Source organism: Nanorana parkeri, unplaced genomic scaffold (genome assembly GCF_000935625.1).
Source record: "Nanorana parkeri isolate BGI_ZX_2015 unplaced genomic scaffold, ASM93562v1 scaffold116, whole genome shotgun sequence".
Classification (NCBI taxonomy): domain Eukaryota; kingdom Metazoa; phylum Chordata; class Amphibia; order Anura; family Dicroglossidae; genus Nanorana; species Nanorana parkeri.
Genome location: NW_017306384.1, coordinates 667,200 through 684,380, shown reverse-complemented (window position 1 = coordinate 684,380; position 17,181 = coordinate 667,200). Strand labels below are relative to the sequence as shown.

At 43.0% G+C, this 17,181-nt stretch overlaps 1 protein-coding gene across 1 annotated transcript in view; it reads right to left on the bottom strand.

Moving 5' to 3' along the window:
• The window catches only part of RENBP (renin binding protein), a 19,302-nt gene extending 3,870 nt beyond the window's left edge, over positions 1-15,432 (bottom strand). Inside the window, exons 1-9 of the mRNA XM_018553308.1 lie at positions 15,249-15,432; positions 12,825-12,900; positions 9,485-9,560; positions 6,006-6,178; positions 4,892-5,116; positions 3,655-3,736; positions 3,401-3,576; positions 1,676-1,807; positions 1,257-1,344 (exon numbers count right to left, since the gene is read on the bottom strand). Coding sequence (XP_018408810.1) covers positions 1,257-1,344; positions 1,676-1,807; positions 3,401-3,576; positions 3,655-3,736; positions 4,892-5,116; positions 6,006-6,178; positions 9,485-9,560; positions 12,825-12,900; positions 15,249-15,352 — 1,132 coding nt within the window. The 5' untranslated portion in view covers positions 15,353-15,432. The remainder of the gene's footprint in view (positions 1-1,256; positions 1,345-1,675; positions 1,808-3,400; positions 3,577-3,654; positions 3,737-4,891; positions 5,117-6,005; positions 6,179-9,484; positions 9,561-12,824; positions 12,901-15,248) is intronic.
• Positions 15,433-17,181: the final 1,749 nt, after the last annotated feature.

Below are 17,181 nucleotides of genomic sequence, written 5' to 3'. Positions count from 1 at the left end.
TGAGACTCCAGTTTAGTTTGCTGAACTTTACAAGGACACTGGATTCCTGGTAGTATCAAGAAGTATTTTTCTGTAGTTGCAGAAAATATACTTAGCCTGAACAAAAAAAAACTAATGCAGCCACCACACCTAGGAACTGGAGAAGCTGCAATATATATTTTCTGGCTCTTGGAGTTAGAGGCACTTTATTAGCAATTTATTATTGGGATATATGTGTGGAGTGGCATCGTTTTCATGGGTTCCTTTTGTTTTTTTCCTTGTATGTAACAGTCTTTAGCTCAGCCTATACTCTAGAATGGTGCATTGCAAATTTTTGTCCTCTAATTCCTTGGTTCTCAACTGGTGGGTCGTGAACCAAAAGTGGGTCGCAACCCTGTGCAGATTGGGTCCCCGTGTGCCTTCCACTTTCTAGGCGAGAGGCTCCTCAGCCTCCCCCTAGCGCAGCACTTTCAGTTCTCATGCCAAGTAGCCATTCAAAATATGCGCCCCGGTGCCGAGTGTCAGCTTGAGGTAGGGTGGGCTCCATCAATATGTGCATTGCTTACAGCTGCCTCGCATGTCCTGTAGAGGTGCCTGGACCGGTGTGATGTAACATACTGGCTCTCGGCATCTCTACAGGGTGTGCAAGGGAGCTGTACAAGCAATGCGCATGTGGATGGAGCTCCATCACAGTACAGCAGCCCACACCAGACCCCAGGCTAAGGATCCACTCCAGTTCTCATAAGGTAGAGAGACTGGGTGGATCATAAAAAAAGAACAAACTTTTTTCTTTTTTGGGAGTGTGTATGTGTGTGTGTGTGTGTGTGTGTGTGTGTGTGTGTGTGTGTGTGTGAGATTGTGTCTGTGGTTGTGTGTTTTTGAGGGCCCATTCACACTAGTACAGTGCGTTAATCGCACAGTCCTGTGCGATTAACGCACTGTACTTCGCAATCACACCTACCACGCATTTTGGTGTGAGAAATGCCTTGTATTGCCATTCATTGGAATGGCACCCCAAATGCACCGCCCACCCACAGATCTATTGCCCGCATCGGAACGCGCAGTACCGCGATGCCCTGCGTACCATTGCAGTGCAACTTGGGTCAGGACTTAATGACCAAGGACAAATGTGGGTCCTGAGGTTACACAGGTTGAGAACCACTGCTTTAATTGAATGCATCGTGTGTGTGGATTAGACCATGTATAGTCCAACTTACAGATATCTTTGAGTTTACGGACATCGTAATCCAAGTTGACTGTGAAAATATTAGACTAACCTTTAAATGGGCCTCCTTTTATGGTGAGTGCTACCTTTCCATCCTGACTCAGGTAGCCAAACCACTCCCCGTATTCAGTGTCCAAAAACTGAAAAACACAAAACAGAAAAAAGGACTTATGGTATAGACACACTGCAAAATGTAACAATATAAATGTGTATTATCAAACCTGTGCTGAAACAAACATGGAGCCTGTCATTGTGGCATTCTCCTGAAAATTCCAGTTGCCTGGCTGTTACGCTGATCTAATGGCTTATACTTCCGGAGTCATCGTTGACCTATTTAGGAAGTGTTGGTTTCCCAGTGGACTTCTGTAGACTTTTCCCTCATGTTTAGCATGGGCAGCAGGAAATGTATTCCCTTTTTTTTTTTAAAGTAACATGGCTTTTACTATTTGTTAGTTAGTTTAGTTCACGCACCCGGGTAAAAACATAGTCAAAGACTGTCTGGAAGTGGTCGAGTAGCTGTATATCTCGAGTCTCCTGATATCCAAGCAGGAAAGCGATCAGAGCCTCTGTGTGCGGCCACCACATTTTCATGTTCCACTCCAGCTGTAAAAGAAGAAACGTGAAATAGCCACACAAAGTCTAAATAATGCCCAATCTTTCTCAATTTGTCTCTACAGGTAAGACGCTACAAGGAGGCGTTTATTATTCCTGGGAAATTTACCAGCAGATAAAGAATAAATAGATGGCAACAATCCGTCTCTCAGTGAAGTACAGAAGCAGAAGGAAGAGCTGGCCACAGTTTGACATACAGGAATTGTTTAGATGCTTTGATAAATGAGAAGTGATTAGTTGTCACATTAATTATTACCATGGGTTTTGGGTGACAAGTCATCATTTTTTCTTGTTTTGGTAAATATCTTCTTTCAGGTTTTTATAACTGCCTGCATCCCTGCTGGGGAGATTTATCTCCGTTTCTCCTGGTAACAATTGTGAAGCGTTTGCAAATCTCCCCATCCCTGTGACAACTATGTAAAAGGGGGTTTCCCTTCACTTTGTAAAATTTTTATATAATTTCCTGTTGCATCTCCTGGAAAATAAGTGAAAGGAATTCTCCCTAATGAGACACAGACAGCAACACATATATGCGGTGTTACAAAAGTAAAGCTAGCCATACACCAGTAGAATTCTGTTAGGGTGGCTACTTTTCTTCCCCATGGTCCGTGTGTGTGTGTTGTAAAGTAGCCACAACTCCAAGTTTACTCCTGTGATGGACTACAATCTCACGTTAAAGTGACATTAAAGTCAAAAATCTTTTTCCCTCCCCCTAATGTTAATTAAAGCACTTACCTTAAATGATGTTTCTTAATCCGATCTTCTTTCCTATCTTTTTCATCTGTCCCTCCAGCACTGCAGCGGGTCTCCGATCCAGCGCTGACTCCTCTGAGCTTGCTGGCACTTCCTGTCCCACGGTGTCTGCATGCGGGTGCATGCATCCATAGACTTACCTTGTATCTCTCCTCGCGTCCTGGCCGAAAATGTGAACTGCGCCTGCCCCAAGATGCTTTGCGGCCACCCGAGAATTTTCACATTTTCGGACGGGAAGACACAGGTAAGTATTGACCCTTTTCACACTTTTTGCATAAATCTACTGCTTGCTAGCAGTAGATATATGCAAAAAAAAAAACCGGAGGGTTTAATAACCCTTTAAGTTTACTAATTTGTATTGAGATTGTAGTCCATCACCGGAGCGAGCTTGGAGCGGTGGCTACTTTACAACACACACAGGGACCATAGGGGACAAAAGTAGCCACCCTCCAGAAGGAAGGACAGTGTCAGCATGAATTCAGAGATGATTTGAGGATCTACAGCTGAATGATACACAAATAAGATACATTTTAGTGTAACTTTAAATGATTATTATGTATGGCATTTGGTACAGCCCACATGTGTTACTGAACTCGGGTATCCTGCCCTCCAGACAGGGCTGTGCTGTGTGGCATAGCTTTGTAAATGTTCGAACTGGATGGACAGAAATACAAACCATTTGGTAGTTAAAACAGCTCCTGTATATGCATTTCACCTCTGTATTTAGCCATTTGCTTGAAATTCAGCTTCAACTCATCTATTAACAGCTGCTTATTAGCAGTTGGTGTTAGTTTTGGGTGATGGGCCCTTCTTTAAATTTTTTTTTTCCACCTGTGTTGGGCAATGTCCATCCACATCTTGAAAGGAGAAGAGACCTCCATGCTCTTGATCCCACCCCGACTGAAATGGCAGCAACACAAACTTTTCCACTGCTGTCTGTCTCAAAGTATGATCAGAGTGCCTGATGGCTTGGCGCAGAAGAAACCAGCCAGCCTCAAGGGCATGTCCTGTGATGGGAGAAGAAAATTAGATAAAAGCAAATAAATAGATTTTTGTCTATGATTATATTAAGGAATATTCCCTACCAGGGTTCTGATGCCGGCCCATGCAGCCTGGAAGCTCCTTTCCATCTTCAGAAACATTCTCCAAAACTGCCTGGCCATCACGCTAAAATAAACGCAAAGCAGCACATAACATGAGATACAGACATGATAGTTCAGTCTTTGCACAATTCACCAAAGATCAGAAAACTTACAGTAACCCTTCAATATCTATAGATAACTCCTTATTCATTTTCTCCTCAGTTCTGACCATAGTAAATGCTGCGTGTACATCAGGACTCTTTATATAGATGGACGAGACCAGGGCAGGGAGAAGACCCATATTGTGTCTCGGCTTAGCATTTGCATGCACAGACAGTGTATTACTAAATAATTTCAATGATAATCGCTCTCTCACATACAGTCGCAGCCAAAACAACTGTTACTCCTCCACACTGGGCATCATTTGAGACCAGATTCGCCAATCCTTCCCTTCAGAAGCAATCATGTAGCCACTTGCTTGGGCCTCCTAACCAGCCCTGAAGGGAGCCTGGAGCAGCACTTTCTCCGGAAATGATAAGTCATTAAGCCCTTCTACAGCACTCTGTTTAATTATCCTATCAATACTGTATCAATACAGCTTGATGTCAACATTTAACCATAGGTCCACTTTAATATGGGTAACATGCAATGTATCCAGATTCAGCAGGCTTTTCACTGATTGTAGACTCACGTCACATGAATTATTTCAGGAGGAAATTGTAATCTGGTTATACATCTAGCTGCATGTTCACAGACTCAGATTCTTGGCAATTCAAAAAATAAGCATAATGGGAACAATAAGGATTAAGCAGTTAGGGAAGATGGCTGAATAAGATGAATGAGTGACAACATGTAGACTGGGTCTGGTTAATGAAAAATTGTAATCTTTTACTGGGACACTCCTGTAATTAGTAAAGAGCAGAGTGATAGCTTAGCTCATTAATCTGCTGTTATTCCTTTTATGCGCCAAACACAGGATGGGGAGAGACAAGACCTGTAAGTGTTATTTATCTGCAGGAGATAAAAATGAGGTCTCCTCACTGCCAGACAGGGCTGTGCTGTGTGCTAGGGCTGTTTAAAATGCCAGGACTGGATGGACAGAAATAAAAATCCTTTGGAAGGTAAAACAGCTGCCTTACAAGTAATGTATCTGTATATTTAGCTTCATGTTCAGCTTTAAATGATATTTTCCTATGTGCGGTTGCCATCCGTTCCCAGTGTAGTGTAGCATCTTGGGTACCTGTAAGTGCTGCAAAATCCTCTCCACACTCCAGTCTTCCAGCTCCTCATATTTCTTTGCTGTTTCTTCATCCTCCTCACAAAGTTGGTCCACCAAGTTTAACAGCATCATTGGCACTGCCATGGCATTCACAGAACCAGCTCCAGATAGCTCTGGTCTTCCCAAACCTGATGGATCCTCTCTCACCCAATGTACAATCTGGTCCATCATCTCTCGTGCTGCCTTCTAAAATATAGATATATAGGCTACATCATTGCGTATGATCCAGTTTAAAAGTCTGACTACACACAATGGGTGTGTATATTTTATCCCATTAAAGACATAGAAGATTGATGGCAGAAAAAGACCAAGTGGTCCGCCCTTGTTTTTGTTTCTTTTTCACCACTTCAGTCCTGGGCCTTCTTTTTAAACTCCCTTGAGTCCCAGAGCATTTGTTTTCTTTCAACAATTTCTCTGTTCTGTACATTATATCTTTTAGGTTTTGTTGTCTACCCTAACATATTTTTTTGGGACAGATAGAGCTTTAATTTGGTAATAAATATGGATGCATATATTTCTCTTTCCTTGGTTTTTATCGTAAATAAATGGTAAAAAGAAGTTTAAAAAAATGCAACTGTAACATTTGTGTAATTTGCGCACCCACATATATTTACCATAAAACATCGAGAAAGTCTGCTGAATAAAAATCACATGTGCAACTTTTATGTGACACAGCGGAATGGTAAAGCTCAAAGAGAACATAAGCATTTTACTTTAGGAGAGCTTTATTCCCCTTGCGACGCTACACTGCACAAGTTGCAGGTGCAATCCTATGGAGCATGCCGTGGAAGCATTGGAAGATTAGGAGCTTCTGGGTCTAGAGCTGGATGCCAACTAAAGGCCTGCAGTTCCAGCACTACTGCCGGCAGGAGCTGTTGAAACCAGCCTGTTTAAAAATGCTGCTGGGATGAATAGCCGTTATCCCAGCGCTATTTCAAAAATGGCACCTGGGACTCAAGTGGTTAACATTTGTTTTTTTGTAGTATAGACCCATGTTTATCCCAAACATGTTTAAATCCATGCCAGCACTTATGCTGAACCTTGATTTTCCAATGTCATCACTGCTCTCTTTCACCTTGTACAGCTCTTTATGTGTGGTCCTCCACAGCTCATCCATTGCCATAACGTAAAAACACTCGCTGAAGATCGTGCGCTGGACCTTGACTGCTTGACCATCACGTGTCACCACAAAGGCACATTTGAGGGAGCCGGCGGAGGGTTGAGCATGAGCCATTAGGAACTCTCCTCCTATGCAGACATATATAGATTATAATCATGTAGATATCCCACATCATACCTGACTAATATACCCCCTCCTGTTTATTTCCTTTGAGGGTGCTGCAGTGACTTGTGGATGGCACCGCAGGAATTCAAGCAAAAGATATGTCACCTGTATATCACTAGCCTTTATTGACATTTAAATCAGCATATTAAAAAATAGTGGCGTTCAGACCTTGCAGGGTCCCTTCGTCAGGCAAAAGTTCACTATTTTTTAATGTTGATTTAAATGTCAATAAAGGTGTTCTGAATAAATATACATATTATAAGACTCCACAGTCAAAAGGACTACTTTAGTAAATACCAATTCCAGTCAGCGCGGATATTTTGCCATGAAAATCATATGCTTGCTTCTCGCATATCTCAATACCAGAATTCCCTGGTTTTCCTTCCTGCTGGAGCAACTGCAAAGCCAAGTGATGGCGTTACCCTCCCCTGACCAATGAAATCTAAACTCCAAGCAGATACAAATATAGAAAGGGATGCAGAGCTTAGAGTAAAGAGGTTGCTTGCTTATTATAAAACGGCAGATGCAGTCAACTCAGAAAACACCCGACACCCCCAAGTATGAATGTAACAAGTGCTTCTAAATTGACAGGTAACACTCACTGTGGAAACTTTTTTGATACACATTATATATATATATACATACTATATACACACTGATATTCTGTACATTGTCTATTCGTGTTTGTTTAAATTAATTTAAAATATTTTCTGTGATCAGCACATATTTAAGGTATTTATGTAAATTAAAAGTAGCGTGATATCATTACATATATTTGTGAGATGCAGTCTGCTCCTCTGCTGAGTGGGTGGGAGTAATAGCCAGCCTGCTATTGGGGTGGGGGGTGCCTTGTCTTGCTATTACCTTTCAAGCAACCAGAAACTTCAGTTATCCGACATCTACTGATGTCGGAAAACTGGTTGTTTAGTGTATAACAAAACACTTTCAATGGTATATTTTACTGACCAAAGGGGGTAACATGAGAGAAGTTCATTATAAGGGTTTACAGACACTTTAAAACAACTACAATGAGTTGTTTTGGTATCAGCCCGTACAGCAGGGCTCAAACTGGGAGACAGAGAAGCAGCACAAGAAGCCAATCAATTGTGCTGCAGTGCTCATATGCTAACAAAATGACTGGGAAGAGAGCAGAGTGACACACATGAACTCATTAGGTTGCTGCTTCTCCTTCCACCACTCATAGGCTGGGGGATGGACATGACTTTGTTGCATTGTTTACCTGCAGCAGAGAAAAGTCAGGTCTCCAGGCTGGCTGTGCAATAAATAGACAGAAATACTAATTCTTTGGCAGGCAGATAGCTCCCATATATGTATTTAGTGGTTTGCCTGGAGTGCTGAACTCTGGGATAAGCAAGCATTGTCTAAATACAAGAGTCCTGTGTAATCTTACTTGAATCTTGGTGTGCTTTGTGTATTTCTTACAGATCTGTGCAGTAATCCAGTGTGAAACTTGGAGCTTCCTGTAATAAAGTCCAGTCACTGCTGCTTTCTCTCCTTGTACAGACGACTGGCCTGGTCTCCGCCCCCTTGTGTATTTTATTTTTTGCAGACAGCCTGCTTGAGGAATATATTTAAATAAAACATTTTATGCTCAGATTTCAGCTTTAAAAGAGAACCATGGGGTAAGTGTTTTTCCCCATAGTTCTCTTTAGGGTCACGAATTACATATACAAACCTCCTCCCGTGACCCAAAGCTCAGTATATCACGGGCTATTGCCCGCGATATACTGGGAGCGCTGCAGCCGGGACGGATCTTGACATTACTGTTGAGATCACCCTGCTGTGTGAGTGACTGCGGGCTCTGCCTATCTAGGAGGCAGAGCCGGCTGTGCCCGCCCCCTCCCCTGTTCCTTTCTCCACTCAGCGCTGGAGGATCGGAAAGGGGAGGGGGGGAATCCCCGCAGAGAGCAGTGACTGACAGTCACCGCTCACTGCAGGGAGACAATCGGGAGGTAAGCAGATCGGTGCATGTTTCTGCTCACTTCCTGATTGATAGAGCCGACCTGCGACAGCTTCTTTATCACAGATTGGCTCTAACTATGAGGATGAGTGGAAAGCACTCACCACATAGTTCTCCTTTAAGCCTAGTGAGGGTGGTACATATTTACTACTGCTGAGAAATCTAATGATTAAAGTCTCGGAGAGATAAGAATGCTGCTGCCCAACACAGGGGTGCCCACCCAGAATTTTGTGGATTCGGCAGCAACTCATAACAACTGTAGTTCTGCTGAGCAGTTATAACAATAAATGGTCATTGCTGCATGGTTAGTCAGAGTTACAGTATTCATGCTGGGGTCAAAACAGTCCTTAGCAGTTAGGGAAGAGAACAAATATGAAAACGGTGACAGCAACAAAGATTTTGATGGCAAAAAAATGTTCATTCTAAAATCCATTAGTCCCCGTTCACACCTGTGCAGTTTGAAGAGCTTTGCCCATCGCGTGACAATGCACGACGAAAGGAATCCTATTATTTTCTAAGGGGCCCGTTCATACATAAGCAATGCACTTCAGTACGATTTAGAAAATGTTGGGGCCGCTTCTTTTGGTGCAACATAATTCACTTTTTGCCCCATAAACTTCAAAAAGGACTGCAAGAAAAATGCATGTAACATTTTCGTGCATTTTTAGTGCAGGACAACAAGCCCCCACCCCTAGCAACCTATACTTTATTGTTCCTTCATTGGCCTAAACAAAAAATGCATAACACAGGAAAACATCAAAAGTGCTTAATGTATGAAAATGCAGATGCGCAAGTGTGAACAGAGACGTAAAGTAGAAATCCACCAAGTAATGTCTATCAAAAGATAATAAAAGTATACCATAAATTATTATTTTTTATTTCTTTTAAATAAAAATGTGTTTTGATGCCCTCACATCTCTTACGGGAGAAAAGTACATTTTTATTCTTCTGTGTGACCACTCTTATTTAGCACCCTGCACCTGAGTAGGCCTGAAATAAAAAAGCGAAGCACAGCTTTCATTACTTTGCTGTGTGTAAGCTGTACTGTAATATTTGATAGAGGAAGTGGAATCAGACACACAGTCTGTGAAAGTATCAGGTACTGGGCTGTATACAAGTGGTTCTTAAATTGCAATATGGCGTATTTATTGATTTCAACAGGCAGTCATTGTGAAACAGCAACCTCCATATTACCTGGACTTGAGTTCTCCTTTAAGAATGATAACCAAAATGTGTATGTTTAGGAAAACAGTGATTATACAGATGATAGTGTATATGAAAGGTTCACCTGCAATGGCAGACGCAAGTATTTCCTGTCTATGGAACCTGGGCATCTTTCTGTACAGACGACAATACATCCAAACCTGTTAGAAAAACAGAATCCCGAAATAGTATGGCGACGTACACTGTACGTCGTCAGTCACGAAGGGGTTAAAATGTATGTAAACCCAAACAATGAACTTCTCCTTTCTGTTCCCTTTTGGGTCTGTGAAAGCTGAACTCTAGATGAAAAGTATTAAACATACTTACATTGTTCAGCTTGGCTTGGCCAGCTTGTAAGTATGCATATACCATGGTTGGCCCATGGGGATCTTGTAAAGCACTGTAGTAGCCGGAGCTACTACAGTCCTGGCCATGAGCAGATTAATCTCCTGATGGGCGGTTGTATTCTCACAACGGCGGGTGTGACGAGGTCAGAATACCCGAACAGTGAGGGCAGCTTAGAAACTCAATAAAGGGAATTTATCAAAACTGGAGCAGACAAAATCTGGAGCAGATTTGCATCGTAACCAATCAGCTTCCCTCTCTCATTTTCAAATCCCAATTGAGAAAACTGAAGAGAGATGCTGATTGGTTGCCATGGGCAACTGCTCCAGTTTTGATACATTCCCTTCATAGGGAATGCAGCCGACAGTCTACTTCAACTGAAGGTGAAGAGAGAAAAGCAAGCAAACCTTGATCGACCAAATACCTCTTGCGGAGTTTTAAACAGTTCTTGATAAACCTTGTTTGTGAAGATTACCGAGGTAAATTCAAAGCACCGATCAAATGCTGCAGCAGGGTTGTGCTGTTACACAGTATAAAAATATGACAAAATGCATAGCCAGGGTTAATATCCATATGAATGTGAAATGGAAAATTACATAGTTAATTTTCTTTAAAAGGAGAACTATGAGGTGAGTGAGTTCTACTCATCCTCATAGTTAGAGCCGACCTGTGACAAACAAGCTGTCACAGGTCGGCTCTATTGATCGGGAAGTGAGCGAACACATACCGTTGCTTGCTCACTTTCTGATCATCTCCCTGCAGAGAGCGATGACTGTCGGTCACCACTCCCCGCAGGGATTCCCTCTCTCCCCTCTCCAATCCTCCAGCGCTGAGTGGAGGAACGGATGGGGAGAGGGCGGGCACAGCTGGCTCTGCCTCCAGATAGGCAGAGCCAGCTGTCACTCACGCAGCTGGGTGGACCTTGACAGTATTGTCAGAATCTGTCACAGCTGCGGCGCTCTCAGGCAATAGGCTGCTATATACTGAGCTTTGGGTCATGGGAAGAGCTCATATACTGTATGTCCTCCCGTGACCCTAGAACTATGGGGAGAAACACTAACCCATAGTTCTCTTTTAAGCCATTATCTTTGGTTTTAGTATAGCTGGTAATTATACTGACATCTTTTGGTCGTTTTGGGTTATTGCACCATGTTTTTCTCTGTTACCTCTGGAGATAGTGCTAGGTCTTATTTTCGGGGAAGGTCTTACTTTCGGGGAAACACAGTATGATGCATTTCGCCCTTCTTAGACATGTGGTTTTCTTGCATCAAAATGTCTGACAGTAATATGGCCATATATTAATCTGCTTGCATGCTTGGAAACATTACAATCTCTGACCTTCAAATACCATCTGTTCATTCATCTGATGTATCCTGTTGTCTGCTGTAACCCTGCTGCATTCAAATAAAGCACTTTGTGGATGAAAATGTATTTGGAGAGTTCAGCTATCTGATAAGGATTGTCCGCAGTGATTATATCTGCTTATGCAGGCCAGGTATAGGTCTCAGCAAGGGATAAATCACAGTAGGAGTCAGAATAAGGGTCAACGGGGATTATGGTAATGAAAGCAAATTGAAAACTTTTGAAATTAGCTTCTTAAAGCTTATTTCAGATTTTGGTGATTGGGTTTAGACCTACTTTAATAAAGACTTCCAATCAGAGGTGTAACTAAAGGGTATCTATAGGCACAAGATAATGATCACCCAACTTGGCTGTACTGGGCAATGGTCCTGATGTCTATGGTACCTGCAGATTGTCTGTGCAATGGTCCTGATGTCAATGGATACCTGCAGAATGTACTGGGCAATAGTACTCATGTATATGGGTACCTGCAGACTGTATTGGGCAATGGTACTCATGTCTTTGGGTACCTGATGGCTGTACTGGGCGATGGCCCTCATGTCTATGGGTATCTGCACACTGTACTGGGCAATGGTTGTCATGTCTACGGGTACCTGCAGGCTGTAGAAACCAATGGTCCTCATGTCTTTGGGTACCTGCAGACTGTACTGGGCAATGGTTCCCTGGTCTATGGGTACCTGCATACAGTACTGGGCAATGGTCCTCGTGTCTATGGGTACCTGAAGGCTGTACTCGGTAATGGTCCTCATACAGGACCATTACCTGCAGACCCCCTCATTTGGGTACCTGCAGACCCACTCCAACTGATTTTTAAGGGGAAATAATTGCTATTGATTGCAAAATATATAGTCAGCTGGTAACTACTGATTGCTAAGTGCATCTCCATCAAGGAGTTGTGGTTCACTCCTAATGCTGTGTACAGCACAATATTTGTTTAACAGGCGATCTCCTACCGTGTTTCCCCGAAAATAAGACACTGTCTTATATTTTTTTTGGCTCAAAAAAACACACTAGGTCTTATTTTCGGGGTAGGTCTTATTTATTTATTTATTTTTAATATATAACAATCCAAAGTTAATGCAAATCCAAATTAAATAATCCAAAATGGCAAAGTTAAGAATAGGGTGATCAGGGCAATCGGGGGTGCCATACCTTTCCAAGAGCGCTTTAACTATAGATTCCTCACAGGTGGAGTGCATTTGGTATCAATCCGCCTGTGACAGGAGTCGGCGCTATAGAGGAGGCATTGGCTTATGCGGCTCTGCTCCATGTGCTGCCGCCTCGCTTCCTCTAGTACTGGCTTCATTTGCACCACTGATTCTCTCCCGCGGCTCTTCAGGTTCCCCCCTTATGCCACCACCGGCCCTGGCAATGGTCACAACTAGGTCTTATTTTCGGGGTAGGTCTTATATTTTAGCAATTCCCAAAAATAGTACTAGGTCTTATTTTCGGAGTAGGTCTTATTTTCAGTGAAACAGGGTATTGGCACATTTGTCAGGGGGAATCAAAGTTTGGTGGATAGGCTCATAAAGCCACAGACCACAGGAAACAGAAGTAGACAGGTTAGAGTTCAGAGGCTCTTTAGTTATAACTGATGATGGATAATCTAAACTGTGAATCTGATGAAAGGTTTAAATTTAACTGGTACATTTTGTTGATCAAAACTAGAATAAAATCTGACTGTGTATAGCCAGCATTAGCCTTGGTAATTACTGTACCTGCCTGCCTTGTAGCCAAAGGTACTTCAGTGGATCGTAAACTGTTCCATCTTGACTGAGACAGGTGAAGAAACCTCTATGAGCAGAAAACAAACAAGTGAGTCATGGACATTTCTATTCTGGTTCTTCTGGAAACTAATTATAGTTAAAGTACATGTACACATTTTCTGCCCTCCTCCCTAGACCCCTCAATACACAGAGCTAGGTCTCCCCTCCAACAGGACCATACTTACCTCCTCTGATGGCTGTGGGTTGCCACATGTCCGGGATTCAGCCGGACAGTCCAGTTTTGGGGTCCAGTGTCCAGTTTCAGGCCAGCTGACAGCCGGGCACAAGACGGTATCGGCACTTAACATTTTTTGGCAGATGCGGCTGCCGAGGTCCCCAGCAAGTGCAGGACCTCAGGCAGCTGCATCTGCCTGCAGTCGCATCTTCCTGCGAGCCATGGGAGACTGTAAATAGGCACCGTCCCGCACATATCCTCCTCTGTCTTCCTGACACCACCCTGCCTGCATTAGAGAGGTGTCACCCCTCTAATGGTGTCACCCGGGTGTGGGCCGCACCCCCCTTGTGACGCCGCTGGGCTGAAGAGAGAGGCTAATTAGTTACTATGCCTTACTGTTTCTGATTCTGTCTGCTTCACTTTTGATAAATTCCCAGCTAATGGATCCTGCTGGCAGAAAAATCCAGTGTAAACAACACATGTAATGAGGCATAAAGTACTCACGATTATGCATGTACAGCATTTTGAAGCGTGTATATTCAGTTAAGGGAATTTATCAAAGCAATTGCGACAGTTTTAGCCTCTTAGATCATTTTTTTTAATGTGCAAATCTGCCTTTTAACATGCACCTGTGTTGACCTGAGCTTGCACTACTTTTCCAACTGCACGTGTTTTGCACCTGTTTTCATCTGCACTTGTTTCGCGCTTGTCTGAAACTGGAGTATCACCTAAGAAAACAATCACAACTTAAGAAGTCCCCGTGACCACTTCTTCAAGATGCGACAGTTAAGCTTTTTGCCTGGAGTTACGAGTCTTCTTTCCTGGAGTCTATTAAACCTCATTTATGAAAAACATTACACTAGCATCACAAATCTGGAGCAAAGTGCATCAAATATATTCTGTGCAAGTTCAAACACTCGCAATTGCTATGATAAATCCCCCCCAGAGTCCTGCAGCATGTCTGAATTTTTCCGCACCGCACATCAGATCAACATCTTGACATGAACCAGGCACATAGAAAAACAATTCACAGTGAGCTGCATTGATCCATTGTGGTAAAAAAACACCCGTTGCTGCAACTGGTTTAAACGAGCCCTCAGTGGTTTGTAGCTATAGAGTTGCCGAGGTCCCCAGCAAGTGCAGGACCTCAGGCAGCTGCATCTGCCTGCAGTCGCATCTTCCTGCGAGCCATGGGAGACTGTAAATAGGCACCGTCCCGCACATATCCTCCTCTGTCTTCCTGACACCACCCTGCCTGCATTAGAGAGGTGTCACCCCTCTAATGGTGTCACCCGGGTGTGGGCCGCACCCCCCTTGTGACGCCGCTGGGCTGAAGAGAGAGGCTAATTAGTTACTATGCCTTACTGTTTCTGATTCTGTCTGCTTCACTTTTGATAAATTCCCAGCTAATGGATCCTGCTGGCAGAAAAATCCAGTGTAAACAACACATGTAATGAGGCATAAAGTACTCACGATTATGCATGTACAGCATTTTGAAGCGTGTATATTCAGTTAAGGGAATTTATCAAAGCAATTGCGACAGTTTTAGCCTCTTAGATCATTTTTTTTAATGTGCAAATCTGCCTTTTAACATGCACCTGTGTTGACCTGAGCTTGCACTACTTTTCCAACTGCACGTGTTTTGCACCTGTTTTCATCTGCACTTGTTTCGCGCTTGTCTGAAACTGGAGTATCACCTAAGAAAACAATCACAACTTAAGAAGTCCCCGTGACCACTTCTTCAAGATGCGACAGTTAAGCTTTTTGCCTGGAGTTACGAGTCTTCTTTCCTGGAGTCTATTAAACCTCATTTATGAAAAACATTACACTAGCATCACAAATCTGGAGCAAAGTGCATCAAATATATTAAAAAAAAAAAAAAAGTAAATATATATAAAAAAGAAAAAAAAAAAAGAAGAAAAAGAAGAAGGGGGAGTATCGCAGGCCATTCCGTACAAATATTGCAGCAGTCGTGATCTTGGTAAAACTGCTTCAGGATGCTGACATTTATGTACTTTAAGCGGTCCTGAAGCAGTTAAACACTGTGCTGGCCCTATAAAGCAAAGGCAGTGCTTCGTAAGTTTTATAGACAAATAAGTCACTGGAACATATTGCATTTTGAGATCTGTCACATATAAAAGGGAGTTGTCCTTTAAATAACTAGTTATACATTGATCAGTCTAGGATTAAGACCTAATTACCCATATTCCTTGTCTTCGGAGTGCTGAATCCAGAAATCCATGACTCTGTCCAACTCCTTACTCATCTGGTCTCTCCAGTGCTGCAAACGCTTTCTCTCTGCCATCCTGAAACCGTCAGAGTCCTTCGCTTGCGGCAACTTGCAACCTCATACACACAGCCTGCAATAAAGCACAACTATATTCCCTTTATAACAGCCAGCCTCAGCCTGTCCCCCACCCCACCGTATAGTTCCTGGATCACAGCCCAGTCCAGTCACCCATCTACATTCACAGAATATGCTGCGCTTGCTGTGCACTCAGCTAGTGGGGAAGGAAATCAGCTGTGCAGAACTAAGTCACAGTCAGGTGACCCCACATCACATGACTCATTTAAGCAGAAAGTCAATAAGTATCACAAAAATGCGATGCAACTAAATATTTCAGAAAACAGCACACAAGTAATATGTCATCTTTGCTTTGTAAAACAGTGAAGCTATTCCCATTAGCACCTGCAAAAAAAAAAAAAAAGACGCTTCAATTGTTAAGAGAAAAGTTGAAACTGAACTCTAAAGGCTGTGAGACACTGCACACTAAGCAGCGCGGAGCTCCCTTTGCCAGCAGTGTGTCATGAAATTTTCTCCTCGGCACGTCAGCTTGCGAGAGCTCACATAGCTGAGCATGCCAAGGTGAAACATTTCATCTTCAGCCAATCGGCTAGCGCGTATAAACCCGCGCGTCACGATGCGACGTGTGGCCGGTTGTTACGCACGAGCTGATTGACTGAAGGTGCAGTCAATCATCTGCCTTCATTCAGCTCACACACTGCATGCAAAGCTCTGTGCCGGACAGCTTTGCTTCGGTCTGCACGGCTTTTCGTGCAATGTGTCCCGGGCTTAAGGCTCCACTCACACCTGAGCGGCTGTCCGTGCGTATTCGGCTGTACGGATACGCATGGAGCCGCTCTAAACAGGGAATTCAATGCACTCCAATGTGCATTGTTTACACCATTGCGGGGGCCATGTGGTACAAAACCGCACAGCCCCCGAAATAGTGCAAACGCGATAATGCATTCGCGGCTATTTAAGTGTGCGGATTTAAAACATATTAGCATTTTCATCACGGTCTTCTGCACGGAAAACCATACGAAAACCTCAAACACTATGTGTGAGTGCAGCCTACGAAAAGCAAATATTGTCTAAATAAAAGAGTATTCATGTGTATTCTTCTGTGCATCTTGGTGTGCTTTGTGTATTTCTTCCAGATCTGTACAGTAATCCAGTGTGAAACTTTGCCTGATATACAGACCTGTCACTGCTGCTCTCTTTCCTTGTGCAGGGTGACTGGTCTTGTCTCCGCCCCTCCTGGAGTTTTCTGCAGGCAGCCTGTAGTAGGTGAGGCTTGCTGGGTCCCTCCCACAACTCTGCTCTCTGGGTTTGCAAATGTATTTGGTTCACACAAAGTGGATTTACAGTCATGGCCAAAAATATTGGCACCCCTTGCATTTCTGTCAGCCATTTGTTGCAATTACAAATATTTAGGCATTGCATTCTTATGTTTATTTCTTTTGTTTGTATTACTAATGGACTAATGTCTTTATTCAACCTCAAATACTATGTAACTATGTAACTATGTATTGGTATGACACAAAAAAAGTGGAGAAAAAAAAGCCAAACCGGACACATTCCATGCAAAACTCCAAAAATGGACTGGACAAAATTATTGGAACCCTCAATTAACCAGTTGACATCCGCGGTGTTAAACCCCCTTCCCATCCAGGCCATTTTTCAGTATTCAGCGCTGCGGTACTTTGACTGACATTTATTCCGTCATGCAGCGCTGTTCTGAAATGAATTTTATACCCTTTTTTGGGGACAGATAGAGCTTTCTTTTGGTGGTATTTATTCACCACTGGGGTTTTTATTTTTTTACTATATTAAGGAAAAATTACAGAAAT